This window comes from Apis mellifera, linkage group LG4 (assembly GCF_003254395.2).
Source record: "Apis mellifera strain DH4 linkage group LG4, Amel_HAv3.1, whole genome shotgun sequence".
NCBI classification, from domain to species: domain Eukaryota; kingdom Metazoa; phylum Arthropoda; class Insecta; order Hymenoptera; family Apidae; genus Apis; species Apis mellifera.
In genome coordinates this window covers 2762780-2781279 of record NC_037641.1, presented here as the reverse complement: position 1 = coordinate 2781279, position 18500 = coordinate 2762780, and the positions used below count along the sequence as shown (strand labels likewise).

Genomic DNA, 18500 nt, shown 5'->3' with positions numbered 1-18500 from the left:
GTATGATTAATTCTATAATTTATTTTTTACGAATAAAGGAGCTTACAAAATAGTACGGCAAGGGTTTTCCCATCTTTGATCAGACGATCCAACATTTCGTCGGTGACGTCCTCAATCTCGTCCTTCTCCAATTGCGACAGCAGCCACTCTAAGATCTCATCCTCGTTCTCCACGTCTCCTACGATCGTCCAATTTTATTTCATTTAATTTCTAACCATACGTCCAATTCTCTTTTCTATTATCCATGTCGGTTTCCCCAATTGTTCCACCCACCTACCCACCATCGTAAAGATTCGGGATTTGTTTTTCGAAATACACGATCGCCGGAAGTGAATTGATCCCGAAATCCTTGGCTGCCTTCTCGTCGTCAATTTTCACGAATTGAATCCCGTGCCTGTCGCAATCGTCATCGATCTTTTCCAACTCGTTCAACACCTGCATCGAATCCTCGTCACCATGGTCGTCTAAAGAGGTTTACAAAACAACAATGGATAAGATAAGAGTATTAAAAAAAAAAAAATTACACGAAAGATGAAGTAGAAAGATGCGTACAAAATAAAACGACTAGGTTGTCGATATTTCCGATCAGAGTTTGCAAAGTCTTCGCAGTCACGTCTTCGATCACATCCTCTTCATCTCCTGTGCTCTTGTTCGCTACCAGCCATTCCAGCACGTCTTCCTCTCTGCTAAGCTCGTCTACGCGAATTTTTAATTAACATCACGCAAGAATATTCTTAAATTATTTCTTTTCAATTATATATATGGAAAAACAGACTAACTTATAAAATCTAAATTTTTGTACTGTTTCTTTCAATTCTTCTCAATTATATTTTTTTAATATTTTTAATTTGTTTCATTGTTATATGATTGCTTGAACTCTTTTGAATTTTTTTTAAATTTTGAAAAAAGAAATTATTGTTTATATAAATATATATAAATTCGCAGGATTCTAAGTACATTAAAGATTCATTATATTGAGATTATATTTTTCTTTTTGGAATCTTAACCGTTTTAAAAATATTTTTTATTTTACAATCGGCAATGCTTACGCTCATAAATTATAGGAATTTGGTGCCTGTAGTAAACCAGAACCGGAAGAGGACCTAGATTATACTCGTCTGCGAGTTGTTCATCCGCGATCTTCACGAAACCGATCCCCAATTGATCGGCCTCGTCGTCGATATTTTCCAATTCTTGAAGAGCCTTGAGACACTTTTTGCAGTCAGGTTTGTCTGTCCCATTTGAAATAAAGAACAATGTTATTCAGGTTTTCGGGATTCTTTAATTGATTACATAAGACAGATAGACTTGGATCTTAAAAATTAGGTTAAATTGGATTTTCATTTACGTCTCCTTTCGATACACGAAAATTTGAAAAATTACAAAAATATTTATACAAATATATATATATGTATATCACGTAATATTTTTACGTAAAAATTATTTTACATTTTTTTCTTCTTGTTTGGATTAGTATACAAAATTTGTCTTAGTCATCATTCACATTCCTTCTATTCTAAGGGGCAAAGGGATGAAAAATAATGCATATTCTAACATTTAAACATCGTGACTATTTTTAAATGCACACGAAACTTCAAAATTAGTAATTGAATATTTCATTTTATTGTTTTTTTTTTTCTATTCATTCTTTTTACTTGGGAAATAAAATATTGTTTATTATAATTTTTACTATTTACGATTCTCGTGCTTCTTTGTCATCGTTTTCCCTTTAGACTTTCAGACAATTCTTCTAATACAGTGAACAGATATATAAATTATAATTGCTGAAAGTAATGCAATATTCTTTAATTTATTATTCGATAATAAGTGTTTGTTAAGTACATGTATTAGAGGGATAAATATGTACATAGAAATAACATATAATTAAGCATCAATGATTATCACGTTTAAGAAAATTAAATGAATTTATATGAGAATTAAAACACCATATTTTATGTAGTATTCGAAAACTAATTGGTTTAAAAAAATGATTCAATTAGAGCAAAAATTATATAGTATGTTTCCTTTTTGCAAAATTTTAATTTCATTTTTACGAAAATTTGTATTTATAAATTTTAAATAATTTTAGAAGCTAAACTGGAATTTTATTGTCCAATGTTGTTATAAAAAAAATCACTAGATTCAATTTTTTTTCTAAAATTTTGCATAACAGTAATTAATAAAAAAAAGTTCTTCTATGTCAAATAATTTTTAAGAAATCACAAAGATGATTTTATATACAAAATACAAAAAACAAGACATTTTTTTCTTTAAACGTAATAATCAGTACATCATAATACATGTATAGAAGCATTGAAAAAACAAAAGCTGTGCAACATACATAGCAGTGATTTCCTTGAAGTGTGTACTTACTAGAACCGACGCCAGCACACCGTTGCGTATCCGGACCTATCCATACCAACACACACAAGAACGTTTCACATATATGTATTATTTACAAGTATGTCGTAAGTATTCGAATCGCAAAGTGGAAAGAATTTCCAAACTTGAACCGCGAAACAATAAACTTATCTTTCACTTGCAATCCATCATTTAAATTCCTTCCTATAACATATATCTATCTACTTTGCGATGCGTTAATGATATCACAACGGACAATGATGAATTTTTTACAGACGAATGGGAGAAAGACGAATACCGACAAAAGGATAGAATAAAAGGAGAACGTTCATGGCGCTCTTTTAAACGAAGAAAAATTTTTATAAATCTTCAAACAAATTTTTCTTCAAATACATATAAAGAAAAAAATTCTTCTAGTGTTTCAAAGAAGATAAAATATAGAAGAGAAAAACGAAATATTAATTAACGAATCTTTATATTTTTAAAGATATGGAATTTTTATAAATAGATATTTCAAAGAAGTAAAAGAAAAAAAAAGAAAAATATTTAATATTTAATATATACATTTGTAATAATAATTCTAGATATAAAATATTAAAGAAGAAAATTGTTCTTCGCGTTCAAAGTTAAAGAGAGCGTTAAGGCGGGACAGGAAAAAGGATATACGAATGATGTGCAACATCGTGAGATGGTAAAAGACGTATCTACAAAGTAACAATATGTAACAATATCTCGATACGGTATACGATTGCGTGAATATCAGTGAAAATAAAATCAAAGAAATCCGCTTGAGACGTGATGTGTTAATGCGATCGAGCTTCTCAGCTGCTTGAACACTGGTCAAAGCTCTGTTAATCGTATCATACATTTATACATAGTGTCTGCACAGACATATTAGTGAGACAATAAAATAATAATAAGAAAAAATTGTGTATTATGTACACGAATTATCTGGATCAATGTACAATATATATATATGCATTTGTGTAATATAAAATAATTCAAAGTGAATGAATTATATATGTGTGTATGTAGCTGAAATTTAATTTAATTTAATTATATCCGATTTTTTTTTTTATCGATCATTCTCGTCGAGAAAATTGTCGATGTATATTCAAGTAAAAGTTTGGCGGGAAATTTGATTCTTTTTACCTTCTGGAGGTGATTTTATATAGGTATATGTTCATTATTATACTCTTCCTGATGAAAAGGACTTGCTTTTGGGAGAGAGAAAGACAGATATGATATTTTAAGAGACGATTGTGCTTGGATTACGAGGGGAAGAAAACTCACAGAAAAGGACTGCCACGAACTCTGTCTCCTCGACGATCTTCTCCAAGATCTTTGAATTAACTTCCTCGATACGATCAGGTAAATCCATCGCTTCTAGACTTGTCAAAAAATCTAACACGTTTTCTTCATCCATCAAGTCACCTGAAAAAATGGAACGAATAACGAAGGAAAATTGTGGATTTCTTAAAAATAAATTATCATTAACAATATAAATTTTTATAGTATAAAAAAATAATATTTTTTTCCATTTCCAATTATCATATAGATTTAATAAATTCTAGTTTCTAAAATAAAAATTTCTTTATTGAGATAATAAAATATTTTAGAAGAGAGTATAGAAAAGTTGCTTTCTGGTTGATCCGAATTATAAAAGGATCTATAAATTTTTAATTTTTCATCTTCTTAACAAGTTTAAGAAACATTATTAATTTATTATTAGATCGATTCTATATTTATACATCTTCGTTTTCAAGACAAAAGAATTATTACTTAAAATATCTTGGCTTAACCACCTATATACTAATTCTATACTTGTTCTACGCATAAAATAAATCATTTAACAACATATATCTTTAATCATGATTTCTTGTCGCTTCTATTTATCATCTCGAGGTGTCAAAAATAACGCCTGTTGCATTAGCTACAATGGAAATAGATGCAACCTATCGTTACATCATCGAATACAAAATCAGTCGAAACGATCCTGGGTAAAAGTTAATTCTATCGAGCTTTTTCTTTTTTTTTTTTTTTTTTTCCTTATCATCATTTCATCCCGAACAAAATGTACGAGACATTTCGTGAATCTGTTTAATAAATCTTTGGCAACGTGGTTGCTGGTCACAATGTAACATGATTGATGATCACACTTGTATCTTGGTCCACTTCCGTATTACTTGTCCAATAGTCTCAAATTTCTGAATTTCTTTCCTTGATTTCATTAACAAAATTTCATATTTCGTTCTCATCTTTGAATACCGTTTCTTCGTCGAATAATTTAGTTTTCTTACTGATTAAATCGATTAAATATTTTATATAATTTTATAATTAATTATAATTTGTGCAATATTTATAAATAATTTTTAAAGCAATGATAATATTATTATTTAAATAAAAAATAAAAATCTATCGAAGAATAACAATATAATAGTGATTGTTGTTGAATTTGGATTGTAATATTATTATAAAATAATTAAATGATATTAAAAAAAATTAATTAGAAAATATTAAATTTATTGTTATTGATACAAATGTCCTTATTAAGATTAAGATGCTATTTTAATCAAAAATTTTCATTCTGAAAGAAACTATTATTTATTAAAATTTTTAAAAATGGTATGTATTATATAATCTATATTACATCATATTATTATATATTATTATTATATATATTATGATTATGCATTTTTTATATAATATAATAAATTAATTAGTATATAACTATATGAATGTCAACTATATATTAATTAATAAAACAAGTAAGATTGGTTCTAAGTGTAAAAATAAATTAAAAAAAAAGAATAACATTTTTTCCAATCGAGATCTCATTTTTTTCAAAATCAAATTTGAAAATTTATCGAATATATGAATATCTTGCTATTTTAATTCTATTATTTTAATTTTTGATTTTCTTGAAAACAAAAACTTCAATAGCAAGATTTCATTCTATGCTTGTTTTCAGATGTAGAATAATATTCTAGTGATAATTCGCTTAAATACAGTTGGGAATTAGCCACATTTTCCTATATTTAAAACAAATTTTCAAACTCGAAAATCCTGAATGAAGCTTCAAATATTTTTACTTTTCGATGTATTTTATACATAATATGTATATAAAAAACAGTAAAAAAATTTATTACACTTTAACTGTAATAAGATTATGAAAATCTAAAATCATCATCTTGGTTACATTAATCCTTCATTAATAAAAAATTAAACTTTCCAAAGATTTACCATAATACATTTACCCAACTTAATTTATTCTAACCTAATCCAACACAACATCAGTTTTTTCATGAAATCGATTTAACGCCTCATATCCATTTCTCAATACTTGTCTTCGATCCTCGACATAATCTCTACTGCTAAATTACGTTATAACAGCACCAATTTCGTTTCAAGCAAATGTATCCCGATGTATCCCGATCTAAATGTAGAAAGCGAGCATCTCAATGAAACCGTAAGTCTTGCCACGCGACGTTGCAATCGCGTTATTACGTAACACGTAACACGCGCATTCCTTGCACTCTATTAATTTCTTCTGTTCGGCTGTTTCCGTATCACTGGCCAACCGAAATCGCGTATCCTCGCCAATTCAAGAATCGATATCGTCGTGATTATTCGCATCGTCGAAACGAAGAGTAGTTATATCGAACAAAAGTCGAGCACACGTTGTTCTACACAGTAACCTCACCGAATACCAACGGCTGGGCTTAGTGCCAAATCACGAAGATGGTCTGACCATTGCTACGTGCTACTACTCGAGTTCGCGAAAATTTGAACACCCGTCACTCGAATAATGGCGATCGTTTTAATCTGATTTAACTCAATTATTGTCTCGATTTTTATTTTTGGATATTTCTATTGAATTGGGAATATTTTGTTTTCTTCTTCAAATCGAATTTTTAAAACGTATGATCATAAAAGTTTTTGTCTAAAAACGATTATTATGAAAGCAATATTAATATTTCTCTCTTTTCCTAATTTAAATGTCTCGTCTAGGAATTCGAAATATATACCAAAATTGGAATTTATCATTCTCTTTGTGCTTGTTTAATAGCACATATCTTTTTAAACTTTATTTAAATATTGAAAGTCGTATAAGATTTTTTTAAAAATAAAAATGTTAAACAATTTTTTGCAATTAAAATATACAATGATATCTAATTCGTTAATATTATAACAACAATAATTATTATATTATTTATAATTTAATAAAAGTGAAAGAACTTTATTTATTTTATCATCGATTTTGTTACTGTTAATGCAAGAGAATTTATTAATTTTGGAGACATGTAAAAGTTTTTTAATAGTATCGATCAAATTCAAGAAAATTCAAGGAGAATGGCAAGTCAATGTCTGATTACGATTCGAATCGATCGAATTCTGGAATCAGATGAGCTCGTAAAATTCGCGAAAATTCGAGCGATTGTTCTGCGGATTCTGGGTCAAGTACTATACCGCGGCGAGTCTCGAACCTTGTTTCTCATACCTGGCAAGGTTACCGAGATCGCGGCCGGATTCTAATAAAAGTTTGGCGAACTTTCAGCCATTAGGAATCATTACTGACCGCTTTTGTTCGTCGTACATTCGGCGAACATTTTGTTAAATAATTAATAGAGTACCTCCTTCGATTCTGATATTTATTATGAAAATTTTGAAAATCGTTATGTAACCTAACCTTCGTAAATGATCGGTTCCTTCTCGCGGAAGTATGTGAGGGCTGGAAAATTCTTGATGCCATATTGCTTGGCCAGTCGTTTATCGTTGATCTTGACGAAATCGACACCGAAATGATCCGTGTCGTCGTCAATCTTCTCCAGCTCGGCCAACACTTTGTCGCATGTCGTGCAACTTCTCGCATCTGAAAGACACAATATCGTAGTTAAATTTAAATCATGATAATTCATCGAGGATCCCTCGAATAATAAAAAATATTTATTTATTTTTTTTTTTAATTCTATTATATCAACTATGAAACAATTTTAACCAAGATATCAAATTATCAAAATTACGTATAGAAATATAATAATACGAATATTTCGAATACATTCAACATAAGCAAATATAATTCAACAAAATATCTACAATTTCACTCGATGAAGAGCAATTCCATCAGGAATTTTACTTCGAAAGTACTGGAAAGGGACAAGGTTAACAATCATTTTCTCGTTATCGAAGTTTTACTTGAGTTTGTACACGGTCTTGCGTTACAGAATAAGGAAAATTAATCCTTTGAGCGCGAAGTTTTATGCTTATCGCCGCACTTGGTTGGCAGTTCCAAGCGTTCTTGGCCGGCTTCGAATCATTCCGCTCGCCCTTGCACGGATCAGCCGCGCGGGTGTTGGGTTACAATCATTGGATACGGATAGCAAGGTGTTCCACCGTGATTCCTCCATCGATTCTCCGCCGATTTCCACGGTTTGAGGGATCTGGATCCACGAACGAGTCGGATCGAGACGAAGGGAAACTTCGTGCGGACGCGCGAACGAAAAACAGCGGGCGAACAGGTGGACGTCGCCATTTTTGGCGACCACGTCCTCAGAATAGAGCCACAATGGCTGTGAGAGGTGGATTCGACTCTCTTCTTCACTCTTTCTCTTTCTTTGCCGCTTCCTCTCGTACATACCGCTCGGTACCGGTGTTCGATTCTATTTTTGCATGGCTACCAGGAGTTTTGTAAAGCAACAGAGAAAAAGCAAAGTTATCTTTATTTTTTCTTCTGCGACTTATTCACCCTATGCACGTTCCCCTGTTCGCTTTCGTTTCTTTATTTATTTTCGTGTACGCATTCGTCTACGTATTCTTCTTCTTGTTTCGAATTTTTTTTTTTTTTTACGATGACGATGTCTTTGAGACGGATAGGGTTTAAAGGTTAATTTCAGACACTTCCATAGAGTGGAGTTGAAGAAAGAGAGGAAAAGAGAACGAGCGAGAACGTTGAAAAACGTGTGCCAGTTAAATTGGACCGATTCCACTGGCTTTGTGTTCGTGATGGTGGAAAATTGGGAGAAATTATAACGGTAATGATTACGGTTGAAAAATTTTTTGTTTGTTCGATAATTGTTGAGATAAACAATATTTAGAAACATTTATTTTATGTCAGCAAAATGACTAAATATGAAAAAAAAATATATATATATATTTATTTTAAATCTAATTGTTTAGAATTTTTTACATTCTATTTTAAATGATTAATAATATGATTTGAATTACTAATTGAAAGAAGATATTCATTCAATGAATATTTACTCTTAGAGATTATTAATAAAATAGATTCTATTAACGAGTAGATAATAATCTTCACAATAACTCTTTGCCGGATACGAAAACGATTCTCAAACTCATCTTCCCGGTGGAGCAGAGAGCAAACAAATATAAATAGAGCGACACAAAACAATTCTATTTTTATTTCCTATCGTGTCCACCCACTCGTTCCACTCTTAAACGGATCGTCGAATTGGGAACGAAAAATAAGCGATACGCCCTGAACCCGATTTCACGCTTACCCTTTCGATCATCGTGGTTCACTCATCGCATATGATTCGTTTATATCTTGGATATTTCACTGATGTAGCTTTTTTCTCTTTCCTTTGCTAGATTACATCAAAGGAAATTGGAGAAAATAAAAAATGATTGATTTTTATATAATTATAATTTTCCAATATATTAATTATTTCTATTCGTATTTTTAAAAGCATGATTATTTTTGAGAATCATCTTGTATTTTCTCTAATAATATTTCAAAAATTATTTAATCTTTGTTGCTAAATTATTCGTAAGTTTTTATTTATTGAACTTTCATTATTCAATATCTTATTATAATTTATAAAATTCAATATTTTTCCACTTTCAATTTTTTATTATTTTTTTTAGTTTTCTGGCATTTTTCATTTCTTTATTTAATAAATCTTAAAGTGTAAATTTTCAAATTCTATTCTTCAACTTTCAACCCCTAAATTTCTAGGCATCATGTTCTAATTTTTCTCTCAACATTCATAAAATTAAAAAAAAAGAATCACAATTTTTAAATAAAAATAGACAAATGTATCAAAACTCTAATTCCTTTTAAATTAATACATCACTTTTTAATCTCCAGTTTGAAATCTCTCTTTTCTACAATGAGGCACTCGTTCGAATCACAGTAGCTGTCCATCATCATTTGTCTTGTCTAATCGGCGTCTAGAACAAGGCGCCTGACAGAAGCACATCGATTTAAATAACTCTAACAACAAATCATCCGTTGATATCAATGAGAGTATTCAGATGAAAAAAGAAAATCAGAATTGTACTATTTTTTTCTAATCAAAAATATTTGTCTTTAATCTTTTGTCTTTTTCAAATTTTGTGAAAAATATAAATTTTTGAAATATCTTAAAAAATAATATCTTAACTTTTTGCTTTCTTTAAACATATTTTTAAATGTATTTCTTATTTTTTAATTCTTATTTTTATATTATCAATATTATTTTTTCCTTATATAATAAATTTATTGTTTTATTAAAATAAGTAATTGTAATACAATCGCATATTTACGATATTTTAAACAAGCAAATTAGAAATTTTTGCGAGACAATAATTTTCTATTTTAATCTATTTTCATCCAAAATTATTTTTATATAATAAGAAATATTATTTCTGGATACAAAAAATAAATTATTCTAAACAAAAATTCATAAGAAATCGACGAAAATTATAATTTTTAATCGATTTGCAATGCTTTAAAAAATTCACTGATTAAATTGCGAGCAATGCAACATTTATTCGTTATTAGAAATCACGAATAATAAAAGGAAATTTTGTTTCTATGTTTATATTATTTACCTTATGTCATCTATTCGATCTTGATTTCTGGATGGAAAGATATCTGATATAATTTTGTTCGATCCGCTTATCGATCTTCTTCGACATTTCAAGGTGGCGAAATCGTTGAGATACTTAAATGTGTGCGCGCGTTTATTCGAAAAGGCAGCCCCTGCTGGTTGAGAAAGAGAGACGACGAGATCGAACGATGGCCAGTGCCTAGTTTACGAGCCACTAAAAATACGAGAACGAACGGCCTCGCCGTCTATTACAACGTTTTACTTGCCGATGTTTCGTCTTCTCGTGAAGATTTTTCGCTTTGGGAATGTTAAAAGGGAAAGATAGATGAAGAATGAAGAAAATTAGGATGGAACGAATATCCATTTAAAAAGAAAATATCGAAAGAAAAGTAATTTGAATTGAATTAAGAAGAAAGGGAAGAAAATCACTAAGGAATGATAATAAATTGATTTTCTGGAAAAAGAAGCAGAAAATTGAAGGAAAAGGGTTGGAAGGAGTAAAACATATAAAAAATTCAAAGGTCTTCCTAGAACAGCAAGAAAATATTACTATACGACTTTACAAATTTTATTAATATTTATTTTTTTTTTTTAGGAAAAACTATGAAAAGGTTAAAAGAGAAGAAAAAGAAAAAAATATTTATATATAATGTACAATTACATACAATTTTGAGTTGAATGTAAATTAGTTATATAAAAAGAAATATAAAAAAATTTGAGAAAAAGTAAAGAGGGAAGTAGAAAATAGAAGATTTTCTTAGGATAAATAGAAAAATGTCCAGAAGATTTAAAAATATTCGTTATTAAGAGTAGCAGAGGATAGATAAAATTTTGAATTCATACATCATCAATAATTTAAAAATGGAAAAATTGAAAAAGAAGAGATAATAAGGAGTAAAAGTGCAGAAAATTTTAAGTCCCTTTTGATAATGATTTTTCTTGTGTACGAGAGAGGGAGCATCGCTCAGTGGATGGTTTTATTTATACCGGAAGAAGCATTTGAATCAGAAGCATATCTTCAGGGTCCCAGTCCGCCTCTAAAGATAGCCACTCAATCGGCCGTATTTCTTGTCTCGTTCTAGACGCGTGGGTTGTGATTGTGTTGGTATTAGTGAGATTCGGCAGCGTGAACCAACGATTTGGGACATTGCGTGGGTGCTGCAGCTCAGGTACAACCCGTGCACGATCTTCGGTGTACCACTATTGTTCCAACACGTTCATCGATGATTTTTCTTCGATGAGCTATTAATGCACGTGTAAAACACGCTCTATTTATCCTCTCTGAATCAAAATTCTAATTTTGAAAAGGCGAATATCTCTGAATATTTTTTTTAAAAGATCGAATTAATTACATTGTAAAAATTGATATTGAAAGATTTATGTAGATACATCGCTTTTGAAATATATACGATGATTGGTCAAAAGAAGTTTTATAGATTTAAAAAAGTTCTTTCTAAAAATCTTTTTTCAATCGATCTTTCAAGATTTTTAAAGGTTAAGCAAAATTAAAGAATTGTGAAATGTGAATTAGAAAGGTTGATGGTTATAAATTCTGTGACATCAAGGTGCAGTGATCTATATGGCGATATTACTAGTAATTGTTGTTCTTTTTATAGACATCTCTCCAAATTTTTATGCAAATCGAGTTTGTTGCATTACTGTGTTTAATCTATTACTGTCTATTTGCTTTCTTGATAAGTGGCTTCCTGTGAATATTTCCATTGAATATTTTACGTGCCTGCAAACCTACAATTTTATTGCCATCTTGTACTTGCAAACGTTAAATAAACTTGAAGAATCATAAATGAATCGAACAAATGTGAAATTGCGTTTTCTTATTAAATTTATGATTTTCATCAAAATTATAAATTATATAAAAAATCCTACTGAAATACTTAATGAAATAATTTATTTCAGCATTCTTAAAAAAAAGAAAGTATCTAAATTTACTTTTAATGAGCAAATCTCTTTTTCAATCCTACATATTTAACGTTCTAAAGCTTTTATGAATCAATATAGTGATTTAAAAAGAATAATTCTGAATAAAATGATTACGTCGAATTATGTTTAAAGAAGTTTCAAGATAATGAGAAAAAGTATTCTCTTCGAGAATGGCTATAATATTGTAACAAAAAAAAAAGAAAATGTAACAGTGCGTTTAGCTTATGATTAAAGTAGCGACGACGTGCTCAAGCAAACATACTACCGGCCATCTACTCCTGAATAAACAACCTATAGTATCGAGTGTATATATATCCGAGCAACGCGAATAGTTGGCAGAGAATCAGCGGTGCTTATCACTGAATTAGCAATTTTCTCATTCTCACTTTTTCCTGGCAAACCGATAATTAAATTAAGCCGTGGACAGGTGGCCAAGAATGTTTTCAGATATTTCATCTTTTATCTTTCAAATTTTCTCTGAACAAGTAATAACACTTTTGTCACATTTACATATTGTTTCTTAATGTTTCCTCTTTCGTGAAAATTATTATTTACATTAGAAATTTAAAAATTTTTAAACATTAATGTTCAATTGTAAATTTTTTTTTATTATTTTCGATATGAAAATATTTGTTTTCCAATCTGATATTCCGATATCAAATTAATATTTGATAATTTATAATTTCCTTTCTTTTTCACGGACAAAAGAATGCAATTCGAGGTGAAAATATTCTTTCGAACGTTTCCCGTTGCCAAATCTCGCAGATGTGGAAAATCATCGAAGTACCCCTCGAAACAATTTTAGATTCTGAAATTCGAAAGATGTATTTTGTTCCCTCCTTTGTAACGATCACGGCCTTGGAATCGATAACCTAACCTCAAACGTGGAAACGCGCGAAAATTTAAATCTCGCACGTTCCGCGATCGTAAATCCATGCGTTCAAGGATACAATATTTCCACAGTTTTCAATTTCCCATTTCATGTTTGTAGCTAATGAGAGTGAAATTCGAGACGATAGTTAAACCAGTTGCACGCGGCTGAGAAACAGTTTATTAGTGGAACGAAAGCTATAGCAAAACCATTTTCCTCGACGAACAGTATTTCTAAGCCAATGTTATGTATTTCTGGTTTCACCTTTCCTTCTCTTTTCAATGGATTCTTATTAAGTCACGATGAACAACATTGTATGTGAACAAACTGTAAATCACGGTTTACACAGGGATGAAACGTTTACGCGTAAAATGGCACTCTGTTGAGCGATTTTCAAGCCGATTAAAGGGTAATTGTTCGATGTCCATAACACGATAAAAACGAGGGAATATGGTTGGACAAGAAATTCTCTCCTTAATAGATCGAGCGGAAAGAGCTCGTCTTTTAGGAAGCTCGAAACGAGGGAGAGAACATCTGGAAATATCCACTTGAGATGACTATGTCTTCCTGTTACACCTTTTGATTCTTTTGGAATCGTCTCTAAGCTTTGAAAATATTTTCATTGCCGATATGGATGACGGTATATAAAGTTTAAGTTTAGTTTGGAATATGTTAGTATGGAACATTGTTAAATTATTTTATTTTTGAATTTTGATACATTGAAATTTGAAATTTCTTAGATTTTTTTTTTATATAAAATTAGGATTTTATAGCTATTGAACCTTTTTATTGTAGAATTTTGTAATATTAAAATTTTAATTGTGTCATTAAGTTTAATTTAGAATTTTTAATAAAAAGTAATATTGAGATTCGGAATCTTGTTAAATTTTTTGATTTAGAATTTTGAATTATTGGAATTTTGAGTTGTGGAATTTAGATTTGGACACTATTAAATTATATTTTAATTTAAAATTTTGAAATATTAGATTATTGAACTATTAAATTACATTTATGTAAATTTTTGAAATATCTAATGTTAGATTATTTTAATATAAATATTTTGGTAAGACTTTAGTTATAAATATCTTAAAAAATATTGAGCACCTGATTGTACAATATTTTTATAAACAAAATGATCAAATCTATTCTTCAATAATAGATATATAGTTTTAAAATTTCAATTAAATTAAATTGGCAAATTGAAAATCTCTTTGAAATTACATTTGCTATAGAAGAAATATCTTTTAATATAAAAATATTTTAAATATTTTTTAATATAAATATCAACTAATTTAGTTTTTTTAATTATGAATTCATTAAACATATGAACATTTTTTCTCTTTCCTTTCTTCCATTTTCCTTTCCTTTTTCTCTTTAAAATTATTTTTCATTACTCTTCTTATACATTTATCAAGAGAAATTAGTCAATATCATTTAACATCATCAAACAGTTTCTAATAACTTTCATTAAAAGATTTCAATAATTCTCCAACATTAAAATCCAAAGAAATAATTCTATTAAAAATCTATGAAAAATTACAAGCGAAATTAATTCTATTCAAAATTCATTCACTCTCTTTTGAACCAATCCAAAGATTTTTCGAGCCTCGATTCGTGAGCTTCAAAGATTCTTTTGTTATTGACACGAAAGTATGTGAAAGCTTTGAAAATCAAAAGAAAAATTTATACTTAAAACACGAATTTTTAAATTTTAGACTTCGTTACATACAGAACTTTTAGATATTTTAACACTAATAGACTTCTAGTTCAGGGATTAAAAACAGAATAGACCAAATAGGCCCTCAGACTTGGAAAGATTTTTTGCAGAAAAAATTGGGATTCGCGCAAAAAAGCCGCGAGGATACGATGGCTGGAAATAGGTGTACATTTCGAGCTCGTGATCCGGGTCTTCGCGACGAGTCTGCTCGAAAAACTCATCGCCATCTTGATCTTTCTCCGAAATGTACGATGCTTAAAATCTAGACGTTGAATTCTCGAATCGCTCGATCGAGGCACAGGTGAACCGAGGTGGATCATAGATGCAGGGTGGTCGAGGACGATATGTTTTCAGGCGAGACGGTAGCGAGAGGCTTGGCGGCAAGCGCTAAAATAACTCGAACGTGTGCTAAAAGCGGCGGCTACCGGAGCGCCGGCCTTGCTACGGCAAGCTTGAAGAGGTGTCTCTTCCCTGCCGATCGACCAGAACCCCGGCCAATGGAGTGTTTCTATAAAAATGCTCGAAATAAATAATTTTCGCGTGTCCATGATCGAGGCCGGGATGGGGGGTGGGAAAGGGGTGGAGCGTGAGAAAGATTTCTCTCGAAGGACTATTTTTACAGGAGGACAGAGGGGAGAAGAGGCGAGAAGAGGGCGCAAACGAAACGTTTCTCTCGCTTCATACTGGTGTATTTTCAGAGTAACTTCGTTACGTCACGGAACGACGTCGAGGAAAGAAGCGGAGAGAAACCTGGTTTTTCAGAATGATACGAATAGTGTAGATTTAATAATTTATTATTAAAGTTCGCGATCCAATTGTGGATTGGATTAAATTGGAGACATAAAGAATTTTTATTATTCAAAGAAAGATATTTTGTCAATTGTTAAAAATTCTTTAATAATACAATGTCAAGAAAAATAATTTAATCATATAAGTTGAATGAAAAAGAAATTAGAATTGGCGAATTAGATTGTTGACAAGCTGAATAACGAAACAATAATAAGAATTTGTATAATTCAGAGAAAAATAATTTATAACAGTGCCAAAATTTCTATCTCTTAAAAAAAATGTTAATTAACGTTAATTAATTCCTTCTTTCAACCTTAATACAAAAAAATATTGCAATCATAAACTTTTTAACAAGCTTCCAACAGGTTTCTAAATCATTGATCTTCGAGCCAACATAAATTCCCTCATATTTCTTCTTTTCTTTGCTGACAATATAATTGCTCAGCTAAGTAAGCCTATTAAAAAGCCTATTCCAAGGATAACGTTACTGATTGAAAATCGAACAAATAATTAGCGAATAAATAACAAAGAGCGAATGAAGACAAATAAAATAAAGGGAAAGGAATTAATAAGCGATAATGATTAATAAACAACTGATTCGTCGAAGTGATTTCCTCCTCTTGGCAGAGGGTCGATACAGCCGTCCGGAGCTGTTTCGGCGCGGATCGTTGCTGTTGGTTATTTCGTCCGTCTTCTAGCATGTTAGCCATTACGTCAGACGGTATTATGAAAACGTGATTCAGGGGAAAATCGCGAGCGGAATGCAGCTTACGTGACACACACGGGTATATGCCAGGAACAGGTTGTCAAGAGAGAAAGAGGAAGACGACCCATGGCCCGTTGACTTCGAAAGGTCTTAGCCCTTATTAGACCAGGTGTTGGTTTATCTTTACACGTGACACTTTGCCCGTCATGCTCCACTTTGCCGTTTTTCCGCGCCATTTGACTCCGATCGCCTCGTTTCGATTCACGGTGGATGAATCGAGGATCTTGGAATTTAAAACTGTTGCGGAGAGGATTAGCCGGCTGATTTGAGCAAATTATAGGGCGAAGAAAGGTAAATCGATAATTCTCGAGAAATCAACCTTCTATGATTTGGATTTCTATTTTTGAATCTATATAAAAATTATTATTACTTTTAAATGAATCATTATCTTCATCGCTATTTGAGGAAAGCGTTGAGAGAAACGTTTTATCATCGTTGTTTTTATATCAAATATAAAGAATGTAAAGAACGAAATTTGTGAAATTGTCTTCAATATTTTATTCATATTAACCAAACTTATATTTTATATATATATTTCAATTATATTTAATCAATCTTCAGTTTAAATTCGAGATTTAAATTTAATCTCAATCTAATTTTTATTAATTTTTATCAATCTTTCCTTTCTTTTAAATATTCGAATCAATGTCGAAATTAAAGTAAATTTCCATCCCCCACACGTTCTTTTGAAAGTAATTTAAAAAAATTCCTCGATCAGTTGATTTTCATCGTCTAGCGTGTTGCTACATCTATTGAATTAAATAAACAGCTGGCAATGCGTCTCGATATGCCACGACCGCCATCAGTGTGCGTCAACGATGTTGAGTCAGTGGCCGCTGCATTTCCTGTATTGGAGCAATAAAATTGCAGCCAGACTGACTTCTTGAATTCCCTTCGGTTCTCACCAAGCTCTATGTCCATTCTTGATTTGAACTTCTCGGTGAAGGCGATCTCGTATGCCTTCCACTTCTCTCGCATGACAATATCGATATGTTAACTGAATTTAACGTAACTTACGTAAACTATATATTTCTTCGTCTCTATTTTTTAAAAAAAGAATTTTAAATATGTATTTTCATCGTATTAATGGTATAATTATTAGCGATTATAAATAATTTTAAGAATTTAATAGGATGTATATTTTGATGTATATTTTCTTTTTTGTGGAAATTGTTTTTTTTAACAACGATTTGACATTAAAAAAATTGCAATGATTTTTTTGAACATTGTATAATAAATGGGTATTTATGAATTCGTAATTATAGCCAATTCTAAGATTATTATTTTGTTATTTATATTCGAGGTTTTGAATAAGATTTTCTTTTCAATTTATTATATTACGCCTATTAGAAAACTTTATGCTAATCTATGCATTGTGCCAACTAGTTTCACGCACACACACTGTTTATATCCAATGTTCAATGCTTCGATACAGTCTTTACGCATTATACCAAGGCGTGGCTTCTATATTTACGCGTTTAACTACAATTTTAAACGAATCCGTGATTAATGCCTTCTTCAAACTTCCATCTCATTTAGAGTCCGCAGACGTCTAAATTTATGTTCCTGCGTAACATGTCAACACGAGATTTTTACCTTGGAGTAGAGCAGCGATAATCACGATCTCACGAATCATTATTCGTTTATTGAAAATATTCCGTAGAACGTTGCAATTTGAAATTTTATTTAAATCATCTCGCATCTTGGAGACAATTCGTAATTTCATTTAAATCCTACGAATGATTTATCTGTGTTCATATTCTGATAAATGTTTCATTGTGCCAAGGTGTTACCAGTTTCTATATTTACGTGTCCAAAATTGTATAGAATCAACAATCTCGTTCGACGTCTCTTGTTACATTTTATCACAATTATTGTTGCTTCTTTGACATTTGGACGGTTGAAAATAAAGGTTGAACGAAAGGAATGAATCGAATAACGAAAAGGATAAACGATAACGGAAAATCACACCGACCTATTGCACCAATTATTACACGCCCGCAAACGTTCACGAAGGCTTGCGTTTACCTCGAGACGGCTTGTCCTACTGAGCGGACCGGCCACTTGGCAAAGGGAGAGAATTTAATACCTGTTAATTGTCATGCGAATATAATTCGCGTGCATAACATGTATATTATACACAGAGTGTCTCAAGACGAGTGATTTAATCAGAAGATTATTTCATTGTGTCCAAAAATTTTTTCTTTGAGCCCTCTTTTTTTT

General features: G+C 30.7%; 1 protein-coding gene across 4 annotated transcripts in view; it reads right to left on the bottom strand.

Annotated features, from left to right (window-relative positions):
- The window catches only part of LOC413936, a 41287-nt gene that overhangs the window by 20530 nt on the left and 2257 nt on the right, over positions 1 to 18500 (bottom strand). For 3 of the 4 annotated variants that reach the window (XM_026440252.1, XM_026440254.1, XM_026440255.1), the window contains exons 2-8: positions 7052 to 7234; positions 3655 to 3795; positions 2374 to 2409; positions 1050 to 1232; positions 553 to 696; positions 282 to 464; positions 47 to 178 (exon numbers count right to left, since the gene is read on the bottom strand). In XM_026440252.1, coding sequence (XP_026296037.1) covers positions 47 to 178; positions 282 to 464; positions 553 to 696; positions 1050 to 1232; positions 2374 to 2409; positions 3655 to 3795; positions 7052 to 7234 — 1002 coding nt within the window. The remainder of the gene's footprint in view (positions 1 to 46; positions 179 to 281; positions 465 to 552; positions 697 to 1049; positions 1233 to 2373; positions 2410 to 3654; positions 3796 to 7051; positions 7235 to 18500) is intronic. The other variant, XM_026440253.1, reaches the window with a different exon arrangement.